Here is a 23289-nt window from a genome sequence, read left to right on the forward strand (position 1 = left end):
TTGTGTGGTATGTGGTTGTTGGTGAGTATTTGCTTCAGGTTGCGGGGCTGTCTGTAGGCAAGGACTGGCCTGTCTCCCAAGACTTGTGAGAGTGTTGGGTCATCCTTTAGGATAGGTTGTAGATCCTTAATAATGCGTTGGAGGGGTTTTAGTTGGGGGCTGAAGGTGACGGCTAGTGGCGTTCTGTTATTTTCTTTGTTAGGCCTGTCCTGTAGTAGGTAACTTCTGGGAACTCTTCTGGCTCTATCAATCTGTTTCTTTACTTCTGCAGGTGGGTATTGTAGTTGTAAGAAAGCTTGACAGAGATCTTGTAGGTGTTTGTCTCTGTCTGAGGGGTTGGAGCAAATGCGGTTGTATCGCAGAGCTTGGCTGTAGACGATGGATCGTGTGGTGTGGTCAGGGTGAAAGCTGGAGGCATGCAGGTAGGAATAGCGGTCAGTAGGTTTACGGTATAGGGTGGTGTTTATGTGGCCATTGTTTATTAGCACTGTAGTGTCCAGGAAGTGGATCTCTTGTGTGGACTGGACCAGGCTGAGGTTGGTGGTGGGATGGAAATTGTTGAAATCATGGTGGAATTCCTCAAGGGCTTCTTTTCCATGGGTCCAGATGATGAAGATGTCATCAATATAGCGCAAGTAGAGTAGGGGCTTTAGGGGACGAGAGCTGAGGAAGCGTTGTTCTAAATCAGCCATAAAAATGTTGGCATACTGTGGGGCCATGCGGGTACCCATAGCAGTGCCGCTGATCTGAAGGTATACATTGTCCCCAAATGTGAAATAGTTATGGGTAAGGACAAAGTCACAAAGTTCAGCCACCAGGTTAGCCGTGACATTATCGGGGATAGTGTTCTTGACGGCTTGTAGTCCATCTTTGTGTGGAATGTTGGTGTAGAGGGCTTCTACATCCATAGTAGCCAGGATGGTGTTATCAGGAAGATCACCGATGGATTGAAGTTTCCTCAGGAAGTCAGTGGTGTCTCGAAGGTAGCTGGGAGTGCTGGTAGCGTAGGGCCTGAGGATCCTCGTGGCTGGATTTTACTAAAACTAGACAAGCCATTTACAACGCACACTTTGCTTCTCTACAAAAGAAAAAAGACACTAAACTTTCTAAACTACTACATGCTACAAGGGGCCACAGCAATGGTTCCCTCACCCCACCTAGCAATATTGTTAACCTATCCAACTATACTCTCAGCCCAGCAGAAGCAGCTGTTCTATCTCGGGGCCTCTCCTTCTGCCCCTCCACCCCCACGAACATGATACAGTTCTGTGGTGACCTAGAATCCTATTTTCGACGTCTCCGTCTCAAGGAATATTTCCAAAATACCTCTGAACAACATACTAATCCACAGAGGTCTCCCTGCCAACACTACAGAAAGAGGGATTCTAGATGGACTCCTCCTGAAGGTCGAAACAGCAGACTGGACTTCTACATAGAGTGCTTCCGCCGACGTGCACGGGCTGAAATTGTGGAAAAGCAGCATCACTTGCCCCATAACCTCAGCCATGCGGAACGCAATGCCATCCACAGCCTCAGAAACAACTCTGACATCATAATCAAAAAGGCTGACAAAGGAGGTGCTGTTGTCATCATGAATAGGTCGGAATATGAACAAGAGGCTGCTCGGCAGCTCTCCAACACTAGTTTCTACAAGCCATTACCCTATGATCCCACTGAGAGTTACCAAAAGCAACTACAGCATTTGCTCAAGAAACTTCCTGAAAAAGCACAAGATCAAATCCGCACAGACACACCCCTGGAACCCCGACCTGGGATATTCTATCTACTACCCAAGATCCATAAACCTGGAAATCCTGGACGCCCCATCATCTCAGGCATTGGCACCCTGACAGCAGGATTGTCTGGCTATGTAGACTCCCTCCTCAGGCCCTACGCTACCAGCACTCCCAGCTACCTTCGAGACACCACTGACTTCCTGAGGAAACTTCAATCCATCGGTGATCTTCCTGATAACACCATCCTGGCTACTATGGATGTAGAAGCCCTCTACACCAACATTCCACACAAAGATGGACTACAAGCCGTCAAGAACACTATCCCCGATAATGTCACGGCTAACCTGGTGGCTGAACTTTGTGACTTTGTCCTTACCCATAACTATTTCACATTTGGGGACAATGTATACCTTCAGATCAGCGGCACTGCTATGGGTACCCGCATGGCCCCACAGTATGCCAACATTTTTATGGCTGATTTAGAACAACGCTTCCTCAGCTCTCGTCCCCTAAAGCCCCTACTCTACTTGCGCTATATTGATGACATCTTCATCATCTGGACCCATGGAAAAGAAGCCCTTGAGGAATTCCACCATGATTTCAACAATTTCCATCCCACCACCAACCTCAGCCTGGTCCACTCCACACAAGAGATCCACTTCCTGGACACTACAGTGCTAATAAACAATGGCCACATAAACACCACCCTATACCGTAAACCTACTGACCGCTATTCCTACCTGCATGCCTCCAGCTTTCACCCTGACCACACCACACGATCCATCGTCTACAGCCAAGCTCTGCGATACAACCGCATTTGCTCCAACCCCTCAGACAGAGACAAACACCTACAAGATCTCTGTCAAGCTTTCTTACAACTACAATACCCACCTGCAGAAGTAAAGAAACAGATTGATAGAGCCAGAAGAGTTCCCAGAAGTTACCTACTACAGGACAGGCCTAACAAAGAAAATAACAGAACGCCACTAGCCGTCACCTTCAGCCCCCAACTAAAACCCCTCCAATGCATTATTAAGGATCTACAACCTATCCTAAAGGATGACCCAACACTCTCACAAGTCTTGGGAGACAGGCCAGTCCTTGCCTACAGACAGCCCCGCAACCTGAAGCAAATACTCACCAACAACCACATACCACACAACAGAACCACTAACCCAGGAACTTATCCTTGCAACAAAGCCCGTTGCCAACTGTGCCCACATATCTATTCAGGGGACACCATCACAGGGCCTAATAACATCAGCCACACTATCAGAGGCTCGTTCACCTGCACATCCACCAATGTGATCTATGCCATCATGTGCCAGCAATGCCCCTCTGCCATGTACATTGGTCAAACTGGACAGTCTCTACGTAAAAGAATAAATGGACACAAATCAGATGTCAAGAATTATAACATTCATAAACCAGTCGGAGAACACTTCAATCTCTCTGGTCACGCAATCACAGACATGAAGGTCGCTATCTTAAAACAAAAAAACTTCAAATCCAGACTCCAGCGAGAAACTGCTGAATTGGAATTCATTTGCAAATTGGATACTATTAATTTAGGCTTAAATAGAGACTGGGAGTGGCTAAGTCATTATGCAAGGTAGCCTGTTTCCTCTTGCTTTTTCCTACCCCCCCCCCCCCCCCGATGTTCTGGTTTAACTTGGATTTAAACCTGGAGAATGGTCAGTTTAGATGAGCTATTACCAGCAGGAGAGTGAGTTTGTGTGTGTATGGGGGTGGGGGGGATGTGAGAAAACCTTGATCTATGCAGGAAATAGCCCGACTTGATTATGTAAAGAGTTGTCACTTTGGATGGGCTAGCACCAGCAGGAGAGTGAATTTGTGTGGGGGGGTGGAGGGTGAGAAAACCTGGATTTGTGCTGGAAATGGCCCACCTGATGATCACTTTAGATAAGCTATTACCAGCAGGACAGTGGGGTGGGAGGAGGTATTGTTTCATGATTTCTGTGTGTATATAAAGTCTGCTGCAGTTTCCACGGTAAACATCTGATGAAGTGAGCTGTAGCTCACGAAAGCTCATGCTCAAATAAATTGGTTAGTCTCTAAGGTGCCACAAGTACTCCTTTTCTTTTTTCAGGGAAATAGAGTCAATATGTGGAATGACCCAGCCGCTCCCAGTCTCTCTTCAAACCCAAGTTAATGGGATCTAGTTTGCAGATTAATTCAAGCTCAGCAGTTTCTCCTTGGAGTCTGTTTTTGAAGCTTTTGTGTTGCAAAATTGCCACCCTTAAATCTTTTACTGAGTGGCCAGGGCAATGCCCCTCTGCCATGTACATTGGCCAAACTGGACAGTCTCTACGCAAAAGAATAAACAGACACAAATCTGACATCAGGAATCATAACATTCAAAAACCGGTAGGAGAAAACTTCTGGCCACTCAGGAAAAGACTTCAAGTTGCAGTGGGGGAGGTTTAGATTGGATATTAGGAAAAACTTTTTCACTAAGAGGGTGGTGAAACACTGGAATGCGTTACCTAGGGAGGTGGTAGAATCTCCTTCCTTAGAGGTTTTTAAGGTCAGGCTTGACAAAGCCCTGGCTGGGATGATTTAACTGGGAATTGGTCCTGCTTTGAGCAGGGGGTTGGACTAGATGACCTTCTGGGGTCCCTTCCAACCCTGATATTCTATGATTCTATGATTCTATGATTCTATGACTTAAGGGTCCAGGCTTAGCCGGTTTGGCCGGGGGAAATCCGAAGAATATCTAGGAACCAGAGTGCTAAACTTCACAGTGGCGGGTCAGAGGCAGGTTGGAAGACCAAACCGAGATGGATGGATGGCACACAAAAGGCTCTGATTAATGTGGACCTGCTACAAGGCAGACTGAAACGGAACAGGGGGACCTGGGGTGTGGGGCTAAGGCGAGACGAACATGTTGCAGCACCCCAAAGTGTCCCGTGCATCTGACTGTGATACAGGCTCTCTGGGAACATCCCCTTCTTATTGCCAGGCCCCAGGCTCCCACAGGCCAGCCCCACGGCTCTGCTACTTCAAGGCTGGGTCCCTGGGTCCAGGACATCTGTTTCGTACCGTGGCTCCTTCAGCAGGTCCCAAAGCGTTTGCACCCACGTTGGAGGCTGAACTGACGTTCTCCTGTGTAGCTCCCAGCCTGTGCGTGCCAAAGTGGGAATTTTCTTAGTATTTTGTCTGAAGCCTGTGTGTGCCTCAGTTTCCCCCGTGTGTTGCACAAGAATCTAGGTGGTGGGACAAGGGTGTGTGGTTGTGCAGAGACCCCGAGAGGGCAGGTGGGAATGTCATGTCCTCTAGCTGCCTGGGCCTAGACAATGGCTGGACACTCTGTATCCTGACCACAAAGGGCTGGGGCCCATTTGGGCAAGGGCCAGCTGGAGGAGCTGGGGAACAGCGAAAAGTGGAGGCCAGGTGACCCATTGCCCAGGGTGGAGGAGGAGTGGAGGAGGGGCACTGGGTGTGACGGAGGGTGGGCTGCTGGAAGCTGGGTGGTCTCCTGGGTTGGGAATTGGGGGGTGGGGGAGCCCAGGGCTCTGGGTCCCCCCAAGATGGACTTTCCCGAACCTCCCTGCTTACTGTGCTAACAGTCTTTGTTCTACGCTGTGTTCCCGATGACTAGTATCCTGTCTGTGTCACAGGCTGGCTGAGGGTCACTGCTGACTGTGAAGTTGGAGTGCATGGCCCCTTTTGGGGGGCAGGTAAGCCTTCCCCAGGTGTCTCATTGAGGGGCACTCCCTGCGGGGAGCTCACAGTGTGAACAGAGGGCTGAATGCGCTGAGGTCAGAGGCTGGCCCTGGTGAGAATCTGGCCCGAGGGGAGTCACTGCAGGAGGGTCCTGTCTGAATTTCATTCCGAGCGGTTCCTGAGCAAAGAGCTTGGGTGCCCGGGACACTGGGCTGCCTAATTTCCCGACTAGGGTCTTTCTAGGTCTTATCTTAGGGCACGGAACTGCTTTCATTCGAGGGGAGACTAAAATGATTAGGGCCATTTAGCCTGGCAAAGAGACAACTCAGGGGGGACGCGACAGAGGGCTAGAAAATCATGCCATGGCTTGGGGACAGTCACTAGAGAACTGCTATTTCCCCTGTCCCACAGCACCCAAACCAGGGGTCACCCCATGAAACGAACAGGCAGCAGGTGTCATACAAACAAGAGACCGTGCTTTTTCCCACAACACACAGTTAACCTGTGGAACTCATTGCCAGGGGATGTGGAGATGGGCAACAGTATAAGCGGGTTCAAAAAAGAACGAGATAAATTCCTGGAGGAGGAGAAGTCAGGGGTGGGTCTCTCCTAAATTGCCATGTTCTGAAGTTCTGGATGTTCCACTGTCAGAGACAGGACTCTGGACTAGCCATGGCCGCTCTGATATTCTTAACTGGCTTCTTGATGGCACCACCCACGAGAATTACATTTTTCCCCATTTAAATAAATTTTAAAAAATACAAAGAGTTTGGTCTCCAGTTTGTTTTATTCAGTGCAACAACATCAAGGGGATCTGAGTCCAGCCAGGAGCCGAGAACATGCGGCGGGGCAAGGGGCTAACGCAGGCCGCAGGGTGTATTTGAGTGCAGTGTCACCCGCGGCACTGGGTGGAGATTCAGGAGAGCAGCTTCAACAGGAGGAGCCCAGCGAGGGCTGGGAGGAAAAGCCCGGTTGCTCCGGGAGCCACGCCCGCCGTGCCGGAGGCCACTGTGCATTTGTCTGTGGTTAGATTCGAACTGATCTCTGCGAAGGCTGATGAGCCCACTTTTAAGGGGAGGCACATGGACTCGGAAACGCAGCCCTTCATGACCATCTGCATTGGGCTTCCACCTGCGTGGGGGTGGGAGGGGAAGCAGGCGATTGTCAGGGGAGCAGCTCCATTCCTCAAGCTGGAGCAAGACACAACAGACTCCCCCTCCTCAGGGCCCCATCCAAACTCCCCCCACCCCAGCCTCCATCTACCCATTTGCTCTGCTCCCCCACAGCCTGTCTGGCCCTGGATGGCTGCCCCCTCTGACACAGACTCACTGTGTGTCCTTGACCAAGTCACTTGCAGCCCCAATCTGAAGCCCGCCAACAACACCTGGATTGGATGAGGCCTGTATTAGCCCAACAGTTCACCTACAAAGCAGCAAGTCAGTGCTGGTGGAAGAAGTGGGATCTCTAAAACAGGTGGTTTTGTAGTCAGTTAAGGCAACATGATGGGACTGCACAAAACTAGGGTCAGTTCCCAGCCCTGCCACAGCCTTCCTGTGGCCTGCGTTGTGCAGGAGGTCAGACTAGATGATCATAATGGTCCCTTCTGACCTTAGTATCTATGAATCTATGACTGTGTCTTTACAGCTGAGCTTCCCAGGCCGAGAGTCTTTCTTGGTGGGGCACTGTGAAAGTCTATGAATCTAAGTCACGGCATTGCTCAGTGCCTCAGTTTCCCCACCTCTTAAATGGGAAGAATGATCGCCACTGTGCCTACAGAGATTGCAGGTTCTCTGGGGCACAGACTATATCTCCCTATCAGTTTTTAGTGCCCAGCACAGCGTGGGTCCCTTATCTTCATTGTGGGTCTGCACAGTGCCCGGCACGACAGGGGCTCCCAGGACTAAGCCAGTCCCTACCACGAAGAGTTTACAGACTAAACTACAGACAGGCAACAGCTGGGAGGAGAACCAGAGGCCCAGGGAGGGGGAGACACTGGCCCAAGGTCACACCGGAGGCCAGCGCTGGGAACAGAGCCCAGGTGTCCTGATCTGCAGCCGATACGTTTACCTAGCGGCCTCCACCCAGCGTCCCGCTTCTGCCCCACGGGGTGAGGGACGGACAGCAAAGGAAAAATAACCCCAGAATAAATGAAGAGATGTTACCAATCGTTACAGTTCCAACGGCGTCAAGACATCGGGTCTCGGCTCCTGTACACTTGACGGTCTCTTCATGGCATTGCTCTGTGGACAAAGCATAGCAGCCAGGGCAGCTCCGGCCATTGGGTTTGGTGTCAGCCGGGGGCACTGGGAAGAAGCGGAGCAAACGCAGTCAGCTCGGGGGACGAGCCCCAGGACGGGTCGGGGCCGGGAGAGCAGCTGGGGGCTGCAGAGCTCAGCCCCGGGGGCCCCCTCCAGGGGGTGCTGTAGCTCCGGGGACGCCGGGGGCAGCAGGGGCCGGGGAGGGGTTTGCAGCAGGGAGCCCTGGACCCTGCCCTGGGTGGAGCCACCTGGGTTCACACCTGGTGAGCTCCACCCACCAACCTCCACACACCCAGGGTCTCGGTGTTATTCAATGGGGCACCCCCTGCCGGGCGGGAGGCTCAGTCTCAGGAAGTTAACATGGGGTAGGTTCCAAGCATCAGGAGGTGCAGGGGGATCGAGGCTGAGAGGCGGAGATGGGGAGATTTACGTGTAACATTGACGGTTTTGCAGGCATCTCCCACGCAGCAGGCGATGCTCGTGCTTGATGTCACTTCATTCCCAAAATTCATAGAGACGGGACCGGCTTTACATTGGCTGGATGCCACACAGCCCTTGAGAATGGTTTGGGTCTTCATTCCCGCTGCCCAGGAGGACAAGACAGAGATTTATTCCCCTTCCACTCCCACCCCATCAATGCCCTCTTCACAATGATAGCCCTGTGCCATTATCCTTCCTCTATCCCTGGGGAAACTGAGGCACAGGGAGGGGAAGCAACTTACCCAAGGTCCCGCCGGGCTAGACAAAGCGATTCCAACACCTGGAATCCGGGGGCCCCGGATCTCCTGCCCATAAACTCCTTTAGTTACCAGAGTTTCCACCAGGGGGTACGTGGAATGCTGCTGAAATCCCAATACCGGGCATCCCGCTCACCCCTTAGCTAGCCCACGGTGGGAGTCACAAACTAAATGTTCCCCTGCCGATAAAACCTGCAGGGCCTGATCCAGGAGATGCCCTCAAAGCACGCCCTCCGGATTGGGCCCTACACAAAGCCCAGCCGGGGGGGGGGGAAAGAAGGGGGGGTGTTTCCCATATACTCAAGAGACCAGTGGACGTGGGGGAATCAGGTTCCAGGGAATGTTTTATTTCATACAATGTGGGGCGGCTTCAACAAAGGAGACAGAGAGACCCACCCGGATCCAGGGGGCCAGGCACAACCGTAGGAGGGGAGGGATCTGGGCTGAAGCCCCCAGGCTGATTCGGGCCAAGTGGGGATTTGAACTTGGCTCCCCCATGACCCAGCTGAGTGCCTAGCCACTGGGGTCTCAGGGCAGCCCCTCCTCCACCACTCTCATCTGCAAGGAAGGGCTGACCCGGTCCAGACACCCAACTCCCAGCGAGGAGTTCCCAGGGGTTCCCAGCTGTGGCCACACCCCTCTCCTTGGCACTTCCTATTGTCTGGCTTAGGTGGCTTCCACTCAGTGTGCTGGATTTTGCGGATCCCATCCAGAGTGGGCCCCTGGCCCACGGGCTGGTTAGTCACCTGGATTGATTCCCAAACGCAGCTACGGTGGACCCATGTGGCCACCAGAGGCTTCAGTGGCAGCCACCGTGATTTTGGGGGTCCCGGAGCCCACTGCCCTGGCACCCGGCTCTGCCCCCTGGAGCAGCACTGTGGGCCCGGTGGTGCTTCCTTAGAGTGCCATAGGATGGCTGGCTCTGTCCGTTGGAGGGAGGAGCTGGCTCTCTCTCCTCTCCCCCTTTGCCGTGATGGAAATAGAAAATCGTTCCCTGATATTTACAACGGCTTCGCTAGGAAAAATGTCCAAGACGCTTTCTTACAGCAAACTCATTCTGTTCAATTCATACAGTTAGTCGCAACCGTGTCCCGTTGGTGGTATTCTACCTAGCACCTCTTCTTTACACAGTACGGGTGTCCGCCTTTACGGACGCGGCCCGTCAAACTGTCGCCAGGATTGTATCTGAACTGTCCAAACTGCAAACCCCGCGAATTTTCTGTGTCTGCCTGGGCCTTTCGTTTGAGACCCACTGTTCACAATGCTGAGTCTAAGCCCCATTGGGAGGTAGCCCACAGGGTCTGGCATAGAAACCCAGGAGTCCTGGCTCCCAGTCATTGCCTGTTCGAACCCAGCCACCCCGCTCCTGTCCCGGAGGAAGGTGTAGAATAGAACCCAGGAGTCCTGGCTCCCCAGCCTGTTCCCTGACCCATGTTGATAAGGATCCATTTCACCTACCCACTATGACTTCAGTGAGAAAGATGCCACAAAAGTCTTGTCCAGGGGTGCAGGTCTGCATGCTGCCCGTGCAGTTGTTTCCAACTCCAGTACAAACCTCACACTGCAGACAGGCCCCTGGAGAAGGAGAGAGAACATGACAGGTCTAGATTTGTCCCTTCCTTGCCCCCTCACTTTCTCTTGAATTTTATTGGGGATCTCGCCCCATTGACACCAACGGAGCTATGGTCCTTTGACCCAGCTGGGGATCGTGCAGAAATGCCTTTCATATTGTCTTGAGCTCATGTTAGTGAGATTCAGATCTGCTGCCTTTCAGACAAACTTGGGGGGGGGGAAATCCCCTTTCAGGAATATCCTTGGTCTCTGGCCAGCTCTGAAATGTGTCCAGTCAGGACACATTTCTAGGGATTGAAAGAATAAATATTCCTCCCATTTCCAGTCATCTCCTCCTCGGACGTTGTCACTCAGACGCTCCCGACTCAGCCCCGGTTATGCTGTGGCTGCTTTTCGGTTACGTTCAGGAACAGTTCTACACAACAGGGAGCTCTGAGCTGTTGGTACGTTGGAGACGTTAGGAAATCAGCCCCTGTAGGAACAGCCCCCCCTCACCCGTCGCCAGGAGAGCAGCGAGGAGGCAGACAGCAAGAGAAGCCTCCATGGTGTTGGGGAAGCAGGAGATCGACAGTGGTGTCTCCGATGCAGCCAAATCTCTGGCTGGGGAATTGATCACAGCTGGGCTGAAATGAGATCAGAAGAGAGATTGGACATGCATGATCCGGTCGACAGGGGTGTGGAACCACCGAGCCATTTGCCACAGTTCTGAGGTAGCCTCACTTCTGACCCCTTCGTGGCTGGTATGTTCGTGGCACCCACACAGATAAGTCAGGGAGAAACCTGAATGCTCCTGCTGGAAGGTTGCAGCGTAAGGTGACTCTGTTTCTGGGCATCCAGGACAATCACCCACAAGAACACAAACAAGAGAGAGACAAAGCAGGCTGCTCACTAAACAGTGGGAGACAAAGCAGGCTGCTCCCTAGACAGCGGGAGACAAAGCAGGCAGCTGCCCATGGCAGCAAGAGACAACTCAGCCCACTTTGTTCTTGGCTAGTTCTTTGCAGGCTGCCTCTGGTCCCATGCTTCCCTGCAGAGCCCCCAAGACTGCCAGCAGGACCAGGAAGCCACACTCTCTCCCCCTCACCTCCCTTAAAGTGATATCGTGCCATTGCAAACAGTCCTCAACACAAAACATCCATTAACAGTCATATGGTGGAGGAGTGGGGCTAGGAGCCAGGAGTCCTGAGTTCTTTCCTTAGCTCTGGAACGGGAGCAGGGTCTAGTGGTTACAGCAGGAGGGACAGGGAGCCAGGACTCCTGGGTTCTGCCTGCAGTTCCAGGAGGAGAGGAGAGTCTAGTGGGTTAAAGCAGGAGCCAGGACTCCCAGATTCTATCCTTGGTTGCAGAAGGGGAGTGGGGTCTTGTGGTTAGAGCACAAGCAGATCAGAGGGGTATCACTTACCAAACGCTCCTTAGAGTAAAGTTTGCCTGGGTGAAGTCAGTGGCGAATTCTGCAGCGTGGGAAAGCTGTACCCGTCTCTCCCTGTTTCCTGTTACACAGGGGCTGTCCCTGCCTCTCTCATTTTATAGAAGGGCTCAGGTACCTGCTGTGATGCAATATAGAAGCCTTAACGGATCTGCACCCTTTAGAGTCTGTACGTTCCTGTTCCCCTCGCCAGCCCTGTACGTGGACTTCTGTGCACGCTGACAAATTCTCCTCCCTTCCTCCCGGGAAATCGAATTGGGGAATGAGTGAAAGCAACTCCCCTTGGAAGGCTTGGGGTGGCGACGAGGGGTAGCCAGTCACATGTCTGAGGGAAGGAACAGGGCAGCAGGACTCCTGGGTTCTGTTTCTGATGACATCTAGATTAAGGACAGGACTTTTGCATCCTACTCCAGTCCTTGGGAGAAGCAAGATCCAGTGGTGAGAGAACTGGGGGGGGGGGGGGGGGCCAGGATGCCTGGATTCTATAGAGTGGAAAACAGGGCACAGTGAAGTAGGGTCGGGTGGGCCTTGGAAATCTGGGTTCCATAAGGATGTGGGTCTAGTGAGTTAATGCAGGAGGAAGGCGGCCTGCAGGTCAGGACTCCTGGGTTCCATAGAGAAGTGAGGGGGGTGTCAAGTAGTTAAACCTCATTGTCAGGACTCCTGGGTTCTCTCCCCAGCTCTGGGGAGGGACTGGGGGCTAGTGGGTTAGAGCAGGGGGATAGGAGCAAGGACACTAGGGTTCTGTTCTCAGCGGGAAGCAGGATTGTGTGGGTTAGACTTTCAATCTTTCCAGACAACTGTACCCCTTTCCGGACTCGGATTTGTTTTGCGTACCCCCAAGTTTCCCCTCACTTAAAAATGACTTGCTGACAAAATCAGACATAAAAAGACCAAAGCGTCACAGCCACACTATTACTGGCAAATTGCTTCCTTTCTCGTAGTTACCATATAATTATAAAATAAATCGATTGAGACATGATTATGCTTACATTTCAGTGGACAGTGTATAGAGCAGTGTAAACAAGTCATGGTCTGTATGAACTTTTAGTTTGCACTGACTTCGCTCATGCTTTTTATGTGGCCTGTTGTAAAACTAGGCAAATGTCTAGATGAGTTGATGCACCCCCTGGAAGACCTGTGCGTACCCCCAGGGGTACACAGACCCTTGCCTGAGAATCACTGGATTAGAGAAAAGTCAGCAATTTTTCAGTAAGAGTGTGCTGTGACTTTTGGTTTTTTTTATTTCTGCTTTTGTCAGCAAGTCGTTTTTAAGTGAGGAGAAACTTGGGGTATGCAACACAAATCAGACTCCAAAAAGGGGTACAGTTGTCTGGAAAGGTTGAGAGCCACTGGGTTAGATCAGGGCTTCGACCGAGGACTCCTGGCTTCTCTTCCCAGCTCCACCAAACACTCTATGTCCTTGGGAAAGTCACAGGACCCGTCTCTCCTTTCCATTGTAAACATTATCACAATATTGACCCCCCCCCCACCAGATCTCATAATAACCTTTGCAAAGTTCCTGGTACATTGAAGTGCTGGGCATGGGGAGGGCTAAAGCTCTGAGGGTGGTTTTGGTCCTTTCCCCGCGTTTGTTCCATTGACACTCACGTTCAGCCCCGTTTAAACACAGAGCAGAACAGAGGGACCTGGGCATGGAGAACAGCCAGGGCCCTGCAATGCAGTCGAGATTCTACCAGGCTGGCAAAGTCATGCCGGGGATTCCCATCATCTTCCTAATGACCTTGACAACAGCTCTGGTTTCAAGTGGGTTGTCATTTGTAAAGTTTTTGGCTGAAAACAGAACAATTTTTGACCAGAAACTGCCAAAAACAAATCAATTTTAAACCAAAAAAAGTCAAAAACTTAAAAACGTTTGAGTTCACAAGTGAAACATTTTTAGCGAAAACTTCCTGGAAACTGAACAATTGTCAGCTGGAAATGAAACAAGTTTGGCCAAAATCAACCAGTCTTTGAACCAATTTTTGAACCCTGTTCACAACATCCTCAGGCAAGGAGTTCCACAGGTTGACTGTGCACTGTGTGAAAAAATACTTCCTTTTGTTTGTTTAAACCTGCTGCCTATTAATTTCACTGAGCGACCCCTAGTTCTCGTGTAATGTGAAGGAGTAAATAACACTTCCTTACTCACTGTCTCCACACCCTTCAACATTTTATAGACTTCTATCATATCCCCCCTTCGTCATCTCTTTTCCAAGCTGAAAAGTCCCAGTCTTATTAATCTCTCCTCATATGGCAGCCGTCCCATCCCCCTAATCATTTTTGTTGCCCTTCTCTGTACATTTTCCAATTCCAATATAGCTTTTTTCAGATGGGGTGACCAGATCTGCACACGGCATTCAAGCTGTGGGCGTCCCATGAATTTACTTAGAGGCAATATAATATTTTCTGTCTGATATTTTCACCCTTTCCTAGTGGTTCCTAACAGTCTGTTCACTGTTTTGATGCCGCTGCACACTGAGTGGATGTTTTCAGAGAACTCTCCACAATGACTCCAAGATCTCTTTCTAGTTTAGACCCCATCATTTTGTATGTATAGCTGTGATAATGTTTTAAAATAGGCATTACTTTGCATTTACTTTCCTTTGTCAGTTTTGGAGCCTTAATACAAGAACTAATAACTTTAACTGGTAAATAAAATTCATGCAGAATATTTGCTCAATATTTGGGAAATATTTGCACCATGTCACACCAGTCCCCCTCAAGCACCCACATACTTTTAAATTTTAATGTATAATTAATTACCTTTTGGAAAATTATAAGCAAGCAAATATACACACTTTTAATTTGTGTATTTCATTTCTCATGAAAAAGTTATGAAGTAAAGCAGTTGAGTTTTCCCCCAACCATTCTTCTAAAACACGGAATAACGAATAAATTAGTTTTGGCACTAGTTTAAAGAGAAAAAAGGAAAAACAAAAAGCTTTTCAGGTGATCACTGGAAAGAAAACATTACAATAGATTGGCCAACACGGGTTTTCCATCAGCTCTAAGACACCTGAAGGTGTATTTCTCGTAGATAACAATGTTATCACCCAATGGCAAAATGTTTTCTTTTCTTATTAAGTTACTCAGTAACTAGAAATAAAGTCTTAAACATTGTAATCTATTTATACAATGGATTTGATAATTCTCCAGCACAAATGAAACACCCTCCAGTTCAAGGAACTCAAGGTGTAAAGATTCAAAACATAAAAACGAATGCATAAATTGAAATTGTATTTAAAAGGACTGATCTAAAAGCCTGTTGTAGCCTCTGGAAACTGTTCAGTTTTATAATGTACTGTAGGAATCCTGAGTATGTACCTACAGTGACCCAACTGGATGATTCTCAACGTGCCATAATGAAAATACAATCTGACACGAGACGTGTTAAAAGTTATCAAGAAAATTTGCCCTCTAAGCAATGTCATATCTAGGCCGTACTCAGATATTAAGGAAGTTAGGAAAGAGACCTGTTCCCAGGCTCTAACAACCTGGTACGATTAAGAGCCTCCCAGGAACGGTGAAAAAGTCCCTGGGTCCATAGAATAATTGAAGAAAGAAACCATTTGTATTTGCTGATGGAGACGCCGAGGTATGGACAATAACATCCTCTGGTTTCCATCATAAGAGACTGAACGTCTCAGGGCAGCACCGACGGTGACAGTGGAAATAAAACGGCCCGGCTTTGTGGGGGAGACTCATGGAGATCAGCACGCACCAGGTCCCTTCTCTGGGCCAAGGCTGGCCAGGACTTGCCCTCCCCTGGCTCCCATCCCACCAGCGGGGGAACGAGGAGCTATTTCCCCACAGGAAGGGCTTTGAGTGCCCTCTGGTGCCGGGTTGCTAGCGCTGATGCTGGCTGCGGGGGCTGGCGGGGGGACGGGACTGAGGGGCGCCAGGCTCTCAGCCGCCCAGCCGGAGGGGGCTCTGCTCAGGGTGGGGGCGGACAGAGCCATGCAGACAGCTCCCCCCTCCCGGCCACGGAGCAGCAGCAGCCCACACAGCGGGGGGATTCACATTTCCTGCCATGGGCAGCGTGGGAACCCCTCCTTCGGGGACGTTATCACTCGGCCCCGTCCCTTCGACCCAAGGCCTGCCCCTACCCTGCCCCTTCTGCCCCCTCCCTCTCCAGAGCCCTGAGCCCCACAGCGCAGCCGGAGGACACTGCCCCAGCCGCCCCCAGTGCTGGCCCACCAACCAGCTCAGGCCACAGGCCACCCCGCCCTGGCCAGCCCCAACCTCAAACCACCCAACCGGCCCACCCCAGCCCCAGGCTGGCCAGCCCCAGGCCTGGAGCACCGGGCGGCCCGAACACCGGCCCCAGCTGCCCCAAGTATGGTCTTCGACTGGATCACCGGGTCGAAAAGGGACCCTGGCAGCTCTGGTCAGCACCGCCCACCGGGCCATTAAAAGTCCTGCAGGGCTAAGACAGGCTAGTCCCTGCCTGTCCGGCTCTGCGCTGCACCCCGAAAACAGACAGCAGGTCCGGCGCTTAGGTGCGGGGGCCACAGGGCTCTTCACGCTGCCCCCACCCCAAGCCCCTGCCCCAGCCCTGAGCCCCCCCAAAGCTGGAGCCCACTCCTGAACCCCCAAACCCTCATCCCAATCCCCGCCTCAAAGCCTGCACCTCCAGATGGAGTCCTCACACCCCCTGCACGCCAACCCCCCAGCCCAGAGCCCCCTCCCACACTTGGAACCCCTCTGCCCCCACAGCCTGGAGCCCCCTCCTGCATCCCAAATCCCTCATTTCTGGCCCCACCCGGAGCCCGCACCCCCCCCCCCCAGTTAGAGCCCTCACCCCCTCCTGCACCTCAGCCCAGTGAAAGTGAGTGAGGGTGGGGGAGAGTGAGCCACCGAGGGGGGGGAATGTAGTGAGCAGGGGACAGGGCCTTGGGGAAGGGATAGGGAAGGGGGCGTGGCCTCATGGAAGGGGCGGGGCTAGGCTGTTCGGTTTTGTGCGATTAGAAAGTTGACAGCCCTTGCCCTGAGTCCTGCACGGCTGGCCAGCCCCCCCTCGTCCCTACCCCAGCTCCAGCCCCCCCACGCTTCGGGGAAGAAGCTGAGCAAGGGTGGGAAGAGGCACAGCCGGGGCTGGGGCCACAGGGGAATAGCGGGACGCAGGACGGGGCCTCGGGGCACAGCGTGGGCCAGGCCGCACCTGGCTGTTTGGGGAAGGGGAGCTGCTGGTCCAGCTCCTGGCGGGCAGCCCTGTCAGCCAGCAGCGACTTCTCACTCCGACCCCAGCAAAGGGCTGCGGGTCCCTCCGGCGAGAGCACGGGGCAGTGGTTCATTTTCCTGTTTGCACCCTGCTGTGGTAGAAAACTCGGGGGGGGTGGCAGACACCCCCTCCTGCACCCTTCCTAAGTGGTGCCCCTTCCTTGTCGGGGCTACGAGGACTGTGCCCCGTGGGAGAGAGCGGAAGGGGAGCCCTCCAGGCCAGGCCGGCTGGGTTGAGGGAGTGGGAGCGAGGGCTCCGATCCTTTCGCCGTCCGATTCCACCTCCATAGTGCAGAAGCCAAGAAAGTTCCCCACAATAGCGGGACCATCCCCCGCTTACATAATTGGCTCCACAAACAGGATCCAATCCGCAGGATCCACCCCATGGCTTTACTGGTTGGGTTCCGGTGGCACGGGCCAGCTCTGGTCAAAAGCCCGACCGTGGTAGGGTGACGATACGCCCCCATTCTCCAGGGCCAGTGCCCAGGTGAGGTCCTATGTCCCTGGGCAAACAACGTCCCCAGAAGAGTCACGTCAAGGCTATTTCAGTATGTCAAGATCTCGCTTCGCTGCAGCCATTAAACACCGACGCCCCTGGGGGAAGCTCACAGCTGACTGGAGAGCTCTGAAGGGTCTGCCTCTAAAGCCAGCTCCCTTCAGACCTGAGACTGACGCAGCAGGCGAGTTACTGCAGGCGAAATGCCCGAATTCGACCACTGACGAGGATGCGCTGTGGGATGGAGTCCCTTGGTTAAAGGAGTTTGGGACGGGGGCGGGGACTGAGTGGCTGGAATGACACAACGGCGGTGATCACACGATGCGGCCGACGGGATGAAGCAATCGAACATCTCAGGGAATCTTCAGTGCCACATGCAGAACGGAGCCTCCGCCCGCCGGGCCGTAATGCCTCAGTGCAGAGGGGGTCTTCTGTCATGAATGACGTGTGGCCAGCAGAACAATCCAGGTTCAAGGCTGAAAATGCCGGAAAGCCATTCTCATGGCCTGGACAGACTTCGCTGTGCCCTGTCTTGAGTTCTTCAATGAACTGAACAGAAACATTAACATTCCAGAACGGGTGAATTCATCAGAGAAATGCACCTCTTAATCCAGCCAGCTGCTCCAGAGCTGCCAGCATCGGGAACACCGGTGAGTACAATTTCCTAGGTGTGTCCAGGGGTGGGAGTTTTCCATCGACAGACAATTTTTGTCCCCTAGACATTTGCGGGGGAGCTGTAAAAAATGAAGAGGAACATTTTTTGAATGACTATCTATATGGAATGTGTAAAATCATTTTTCTGTAGTTTTTTTAATGCACCACAAGGTGGCGAATGTCATTTCTGTTAATGACAGGTTTCAGAAGAGCAGCCGTGTTAGTCTGTATCCGCAAAAAGAACAGGAGGACTTGTGGCAACTTAGAGACGGACCAATTTATTTGAGCATAAGCTTTCGTCAGCTACAGCTCACTTATACATCGGATGTATAAGTAGGGGCATAGCGAGCAGATCGAGGGACGTGATCGTTCCCCTCTATTCGACATTGGTGAGGCCTCATCTGGAGTACTGTGTCCAGTTTTGGGCCCCACACTTCAAGAAGGATGTGGATAAATTGGAGAGAGTCCAGCGAAGGGCAACAAAAATGATTAGGGGACTGGAACACATGAGTTATGAGGAGAGGCTGAGGGAGCTGGGATTGTTTAGCCTGCAGAAGAGAAGAATGAGGGGGGATTTGATAGCTGCTTTCAACTACCTGAAAGGGGGTTCCAAAGAGGATGGCTCTAGACTGTTCTCAATGGTAGCAGATGACAGAACGAGGAGTAATGGTCTCAAGTTGCAGTGGGGGAGGTTTAGATTGGATATTAGGAAAAACTTTTTCACTAAGAAGGTGGTGAAACACTGGAATGCGTTACCTAGGGAGGTGGTAGAATCTCCTTCCTTAGAGGTTTTTAAGGTCAGGCTTGACAAAGCCCTGGCTGGGATGATTTAACTGGGAATTGGTCCTGCTTTGAGCAGGGGGTTGGACTAGATGACCTTCTGGGGTCCCTTCCAACCCTGATATTCTATGATTCTATGATTCTATGATTCATTCAGTGGAAAATACAGTGGGGAGATTTATATACACAAAGAACATGAAACAGTGGGTGTTACCATACACACGGTAACGAGAGTGATCAGGTAAGGTGAGCTATTACCAGCGGGAGAGTGGGAGGGTGGGGGGGACCTTTTGTACTGATAATCAAGGTGGGCCATTTCCAGCAGTTGACAAGACCATCTGAGGAACAGTGGGGGCAGGGGAATAAACATGGGGAAATAGTTTTACTTTGTATAATGACCCATCCACTCCCAGTCTTTATTCAAGCCTAAGTTAATTGTATCCAGTTTGCAAATTAATTCCAATTCAGCAGTCTCTCATTGGAGTCTGTTTTTGAAGTGTTTTTGTTGAAGAATTGCCACTTTTAGGTCTGTAATCGAGTGACCAAAGAGATTGAAGTGTTCTCCGACTGGTTTTTTAATGTTATAATTCTTGACGTCTGCTTTGTGTCCATTTATTCTTTTGCGTAGAGACTGTCCAGTTTGACCAATGTACATGGCAGAGGGGCATTGCTGGCACATGATGGCATATATCACATTGGTGGATGTGCAGGTGAACGAGCCTCTGATCGTGTGGCTGATGTGATTAGGCCCTCTAATGGTGTCCCTTGAATAGATATGCGGGCAGAGGTGGCAATGGGGTTTGTTGCAGGGATAGGTTCCTGGGTTAGTGGTTCTGTTCTGTGGTGTGTGGTTGCTAGTGAGTATTTGCTTTAGGTTGGGGGCTGTCTGTAGGCAAGGACTGGCCTGTCTCCCAAGATCTGTGAGAGTGATGGGTCATCCTTCAGGATAGGTTGTAGATCCTTGATGATGCATTGGAGAGGTTTTAGTTGGGGGCCGAAGGTGACGGCTTGTGGCGGTTTAATGATGAGACAGAACACAGCTTTATGCAAGCAAGCAGGCTGGTCAGCGGAGATGGGCTGTTCTGCCCCCCCGCCTTCCACCTTCTCCTTTTATTATATTTCTCCCCCCTAAGCATTACACACTGCTACCGCAAAAAGATACACAAAGGAATGTATGACGTTGATTAATATACTTATTTACCATCCTTTATCTACTACAATCCTGGTTCTCAGGCCTTGAGCCCAGGCTAAGAAAGCTTCCCACAGTTGCTGTCCCAACAATCAAGTTCTCATGGTTCATATCTAGCCCTTGTCCTTGGATAGAGCAATGTGTGCATTGCTTCTACAAAACAGTCAGGGTGTGCCCTGCCTGCTTCCAGGTGGAATAGCTAAACATGAACCCTTCATCCCCCCGTTTTTTATTTAATGATATTTGGCCATCTCATGGTAGCCGTCAATTTGTTTTGTCATGCTATTTAACTCCCAGACAGACAAGGACATAACCTGGGGAGCTTTCCAGGGTGAAATTTTACAAAGTCTTAACAAGGAAGGAATACATTGTACACAGCAGCAGCAAAAAATAAGCCCAATGATTACAAACACCGAATAACCAAAAAGCTGTCGCAGCCATTCTAGAGAGGGCAGCCAACCTGTAAGCCAATTCCAAAAACCCTCAAACCCCAGATCTTGGCGTATGTGTGTTGTAAGACTGGCCAATTCAGCCAGTCTAGTTTCTATGGAGCGACTATTATCAGTTAAATTAAAGCAACACATGTGCTGAAATGTGGAGCAGCCTAGATGGTGTTTCAGGAGCAGAAAATCAATGGCTGCTCTGTTATCCAAAATTGCATCCCTTAATTCGTGTTGTTCTGTGTTAAGTAAGGCAATAGCCTGGGATGTTGTATTAATTGCCTTTGCCGCAAAGCATGCCAGGTTATTTAAAGTTCTGGCTGAATACATAGCAAGCGCGGGGACCCCAACAATAGAGGCCGCTAAGGCAGTATACTCAGCACGACTAAAAAGCTCAACATCTGCAATACAATCATCTGAAAGAGGTACACTTCTTTTACTACGATTTTGACCAGCAAAAGGCAATATAAGTGTCATTCTACTAAGACAGCAAAGGGTGCCATCACTTAAATTTGCAGGAATATAATTAAAGGTGCGTGAACCGCAAGTGAAAAACCATCCTGATGGTAGGATGATATGGCCATAATTATATGAAACATTAACAGCATGGGAACAATTTAAAAGGGGTTGAGAAATTTTTCGACAGCCCAAGGGCACCTTTGTACTAGTGCAGTTAACTACACGCGCACAGGTGACATTGTGAGCCCCGGCCGGGTACGGTGTGTGGAGGGATATAGCCGTGCGAGGCAGAGTATAGTTGGCCGGGCCCCAATTAGCCATGCTAGAGTACTGGGAAGAAAGATTCGCATAAGCAGAGAACAGTGTCTTATTCTCCATCTCCTCAGGGTGATGACATACAGGAATAAGGCATGTACCTAACAAATCTCCGGCTGCTACAGAATTAGATAGACAAAAGTGGGTAACATTTGCTATTGAAGCCAATCTTTCCCATATGTTATATGTCATTCGGGCTCGTAACGGGGGAAGCGCTTCCGAGCCAACCCCTACAGGAAATAGCAGGCACAAAAGGCACACAATCATCACAGAATTAGCAGTGATTTGGGCGAGAATCGCCACAAACAAAGTCTCAGGAGCCTCTGGCTGTTGATCTGCTGCCAGTCTTCGTTGGGCCGCGGCGACCAATGCTTTTACTGCTCCCCATGTCACGGGCCGGTTTGGGACGCTACGCCTCTTCCGTTTCCGTCCCTTCGTTGTCGACTCGGGGGGCAACGCGGTCTCCTCCAAGGTCAGCTGAAACTCTGGCATGGGATTCGACAGCCCCTGGTGCCATGCCGTGCTGCTTCAGTGCCGGTCGCACACACCGAGCTGGAACCCACAACGGTCCTGCAGGGAGAGACCCAACAGCATATCCCCGACCCCAAGTGATTAGAGGTACTGGGCCCAGCCACTGTGGATCGGGCAGCTGACGATAAAAGACACGCGGTCTTTCCAGTACCTCAGATTTGTGCAAATGCCGATCCGCAGGGGTCTGCTGATCTGCATTCAGTGTTAAATTATTTAAAGTAAACAAGAGGATATGCATTTGTTGTTGAACGTCTCCTAAGGTTCGGAGACGCAGCTCCCCTTGTTTTAATTGTTTATCTAGCAAGGTTTTGAGTGTGCGATTGGCACGTTCAACAATGGCTTGGCCCGTGGAATTATAAGGGATTCCGTGTTTAAGACGGACGTCCCAGCGGGCACAAAAGGGGGAGAGGGCTGCAGAGCAGTAGGCTGGGGCATTATCTGTTTTAATTTGGCAGGGGCGACCCATAACAGAAAAGCAGGCCAGCAAATGGTGAATAACTTTGTTAGTGGCTTCCCCACGTTGTGGGGTTGCCCAAAGGAAGCCTGAATAAGTATCAACGGAAACATGTAAAAACGAATAGGGGCGGAATTGTGGCACGTGAGTGACATCCATCTGCCACAGCTGATTTGCTGCGGTACCTCGGGGGTTAACGGCATAAGAGAAAGTCGGAGCAGCAGCAGCACAGTGGGGGCAGGAACGGACAATGGAACGTGCATGATCAGCAGGAATGTGAAACTGCCGGGCCAAAACAGAGGCAGACTGATGAAAAAAGGCATGGCTTTCAATGGGGTCAGAAAAAAGGGAATTTACCTGACCACGCAACGCGCGATCGGCGCGCGCATTGCCCTCAGTGAGTGGCCCAGGCAGAGGGGTATGACTGCGAATATGAGCAACAAAGTACGGGAAATGACGAGTGGCAAGAAGATGCTGCAAAGACAAAAACAGGCGAAGGAGGTCTGCATCAACCTGAGGGGTAATGAGGGCAAGGGGTAAATGATCAAGTACCTGATAAACATAATGGGTGTCCACAATTAAATTAAAGGGACAATCAGCAAAAAGGTGAAAGGCCAAAATAACAGCAGCCAATTCTGAATGCTGTGCAGAACGCTGAGGCAGTGTAAAACGAGAATGCCAACGAGGGGGGTCACCCAACTGATAAGTGACTACACCTCGGTGGGGAGAGCCATCAGTAAAAAGAGTGACAGCGGAAACAATGGGTTGAGAGCGGCTAAGACGATGAACAACTAGGGGCACCTTTTGGGTAATGACCAACCGAGGATCTTTTGGAGGATTGTAAGAAATCTCTCCCACATAATCACAAAGAGCAACTTGCCAGGCCAAGGAGGTGTGGCACAAAGAGTCAAATTCAGTACGGGACAAGGGGAGCACAATGGCAACTAAATCAGTGCCAGTGAGTTGCACTGCACGGTGGCGGGCTTTACGAACAAGATCAGATAGGGCATCTAAATACGGATAAATATTTCGAGAAGGGGTGGATGAAAGGTAGAGCCACTCTATAATAGAGACGGCTGTGTCTGTACGGGGTACAAACAGAGCCGCAGTTGGCGTATGAGGGGTGGCAAGAAGAACCAACCGTAAGGGACGGACCTCTGGGAGTCTGTCCACAAACTGCTGACTCAATGCTGCATTGATTTGTCGAATGCAGGCAGTATGCTCCTCAGTGATGGCAATAACCGCACCCGGTGCCCGGGCTCCACGCAGGGGCTCAAACAACGGCTGCAGCATTGAAGTGGGGAGACGAAAGTAGGGCCGAATCCAATTTAA

General features: G+C 51.1%; 1 protein-coding gene across 1 annotated transcript; it reads right to left on the reverse strand.

Annotated features, from left to right (window-relative positions):
* Positions 1 to 6339: 6339 nt before the first annotated feature.
* On the reverse strand, positions 6340 to 10536 carry LOC140902957 (phospholipase A2 inhibitor NAI-like). The gene is made up of 5 exons (XM_073323539.1): positions 10486 to 10536; positions 9877 to 9993; positions 8112 to 8264; positions 7586 to 7726; positions 6340 to 6554 (listed from the first exon to the last, which is right to left on the reverse strand). Exons 1-5 carry the CDS (start codon positions 10532 to 10534, stop codon positions 6340 to 6342), a joined length of 675 nt encoding a protein of 224 aa, XP_073179640.1. The 5' UTR covers positions 10535 to 10536.
* Positions 10537 to 23289: the final 12753 nt, after the last annotated feature.

The sequence above is a fragment of the Lepidochelys kempii genome, chromosome 24, assembly GCF_965140265.1.
Source record: "Lepidochelys kempii isolate rLepKem1 chromosome 24, rLepKem1.hap2, whole genome shotgun sequence".
Lineage (NCBI taxonomy): Eukaryota > Metazoa > Chordata > Testudines > Cheloniidae > Lepidochelys > Lepidochelys kempii.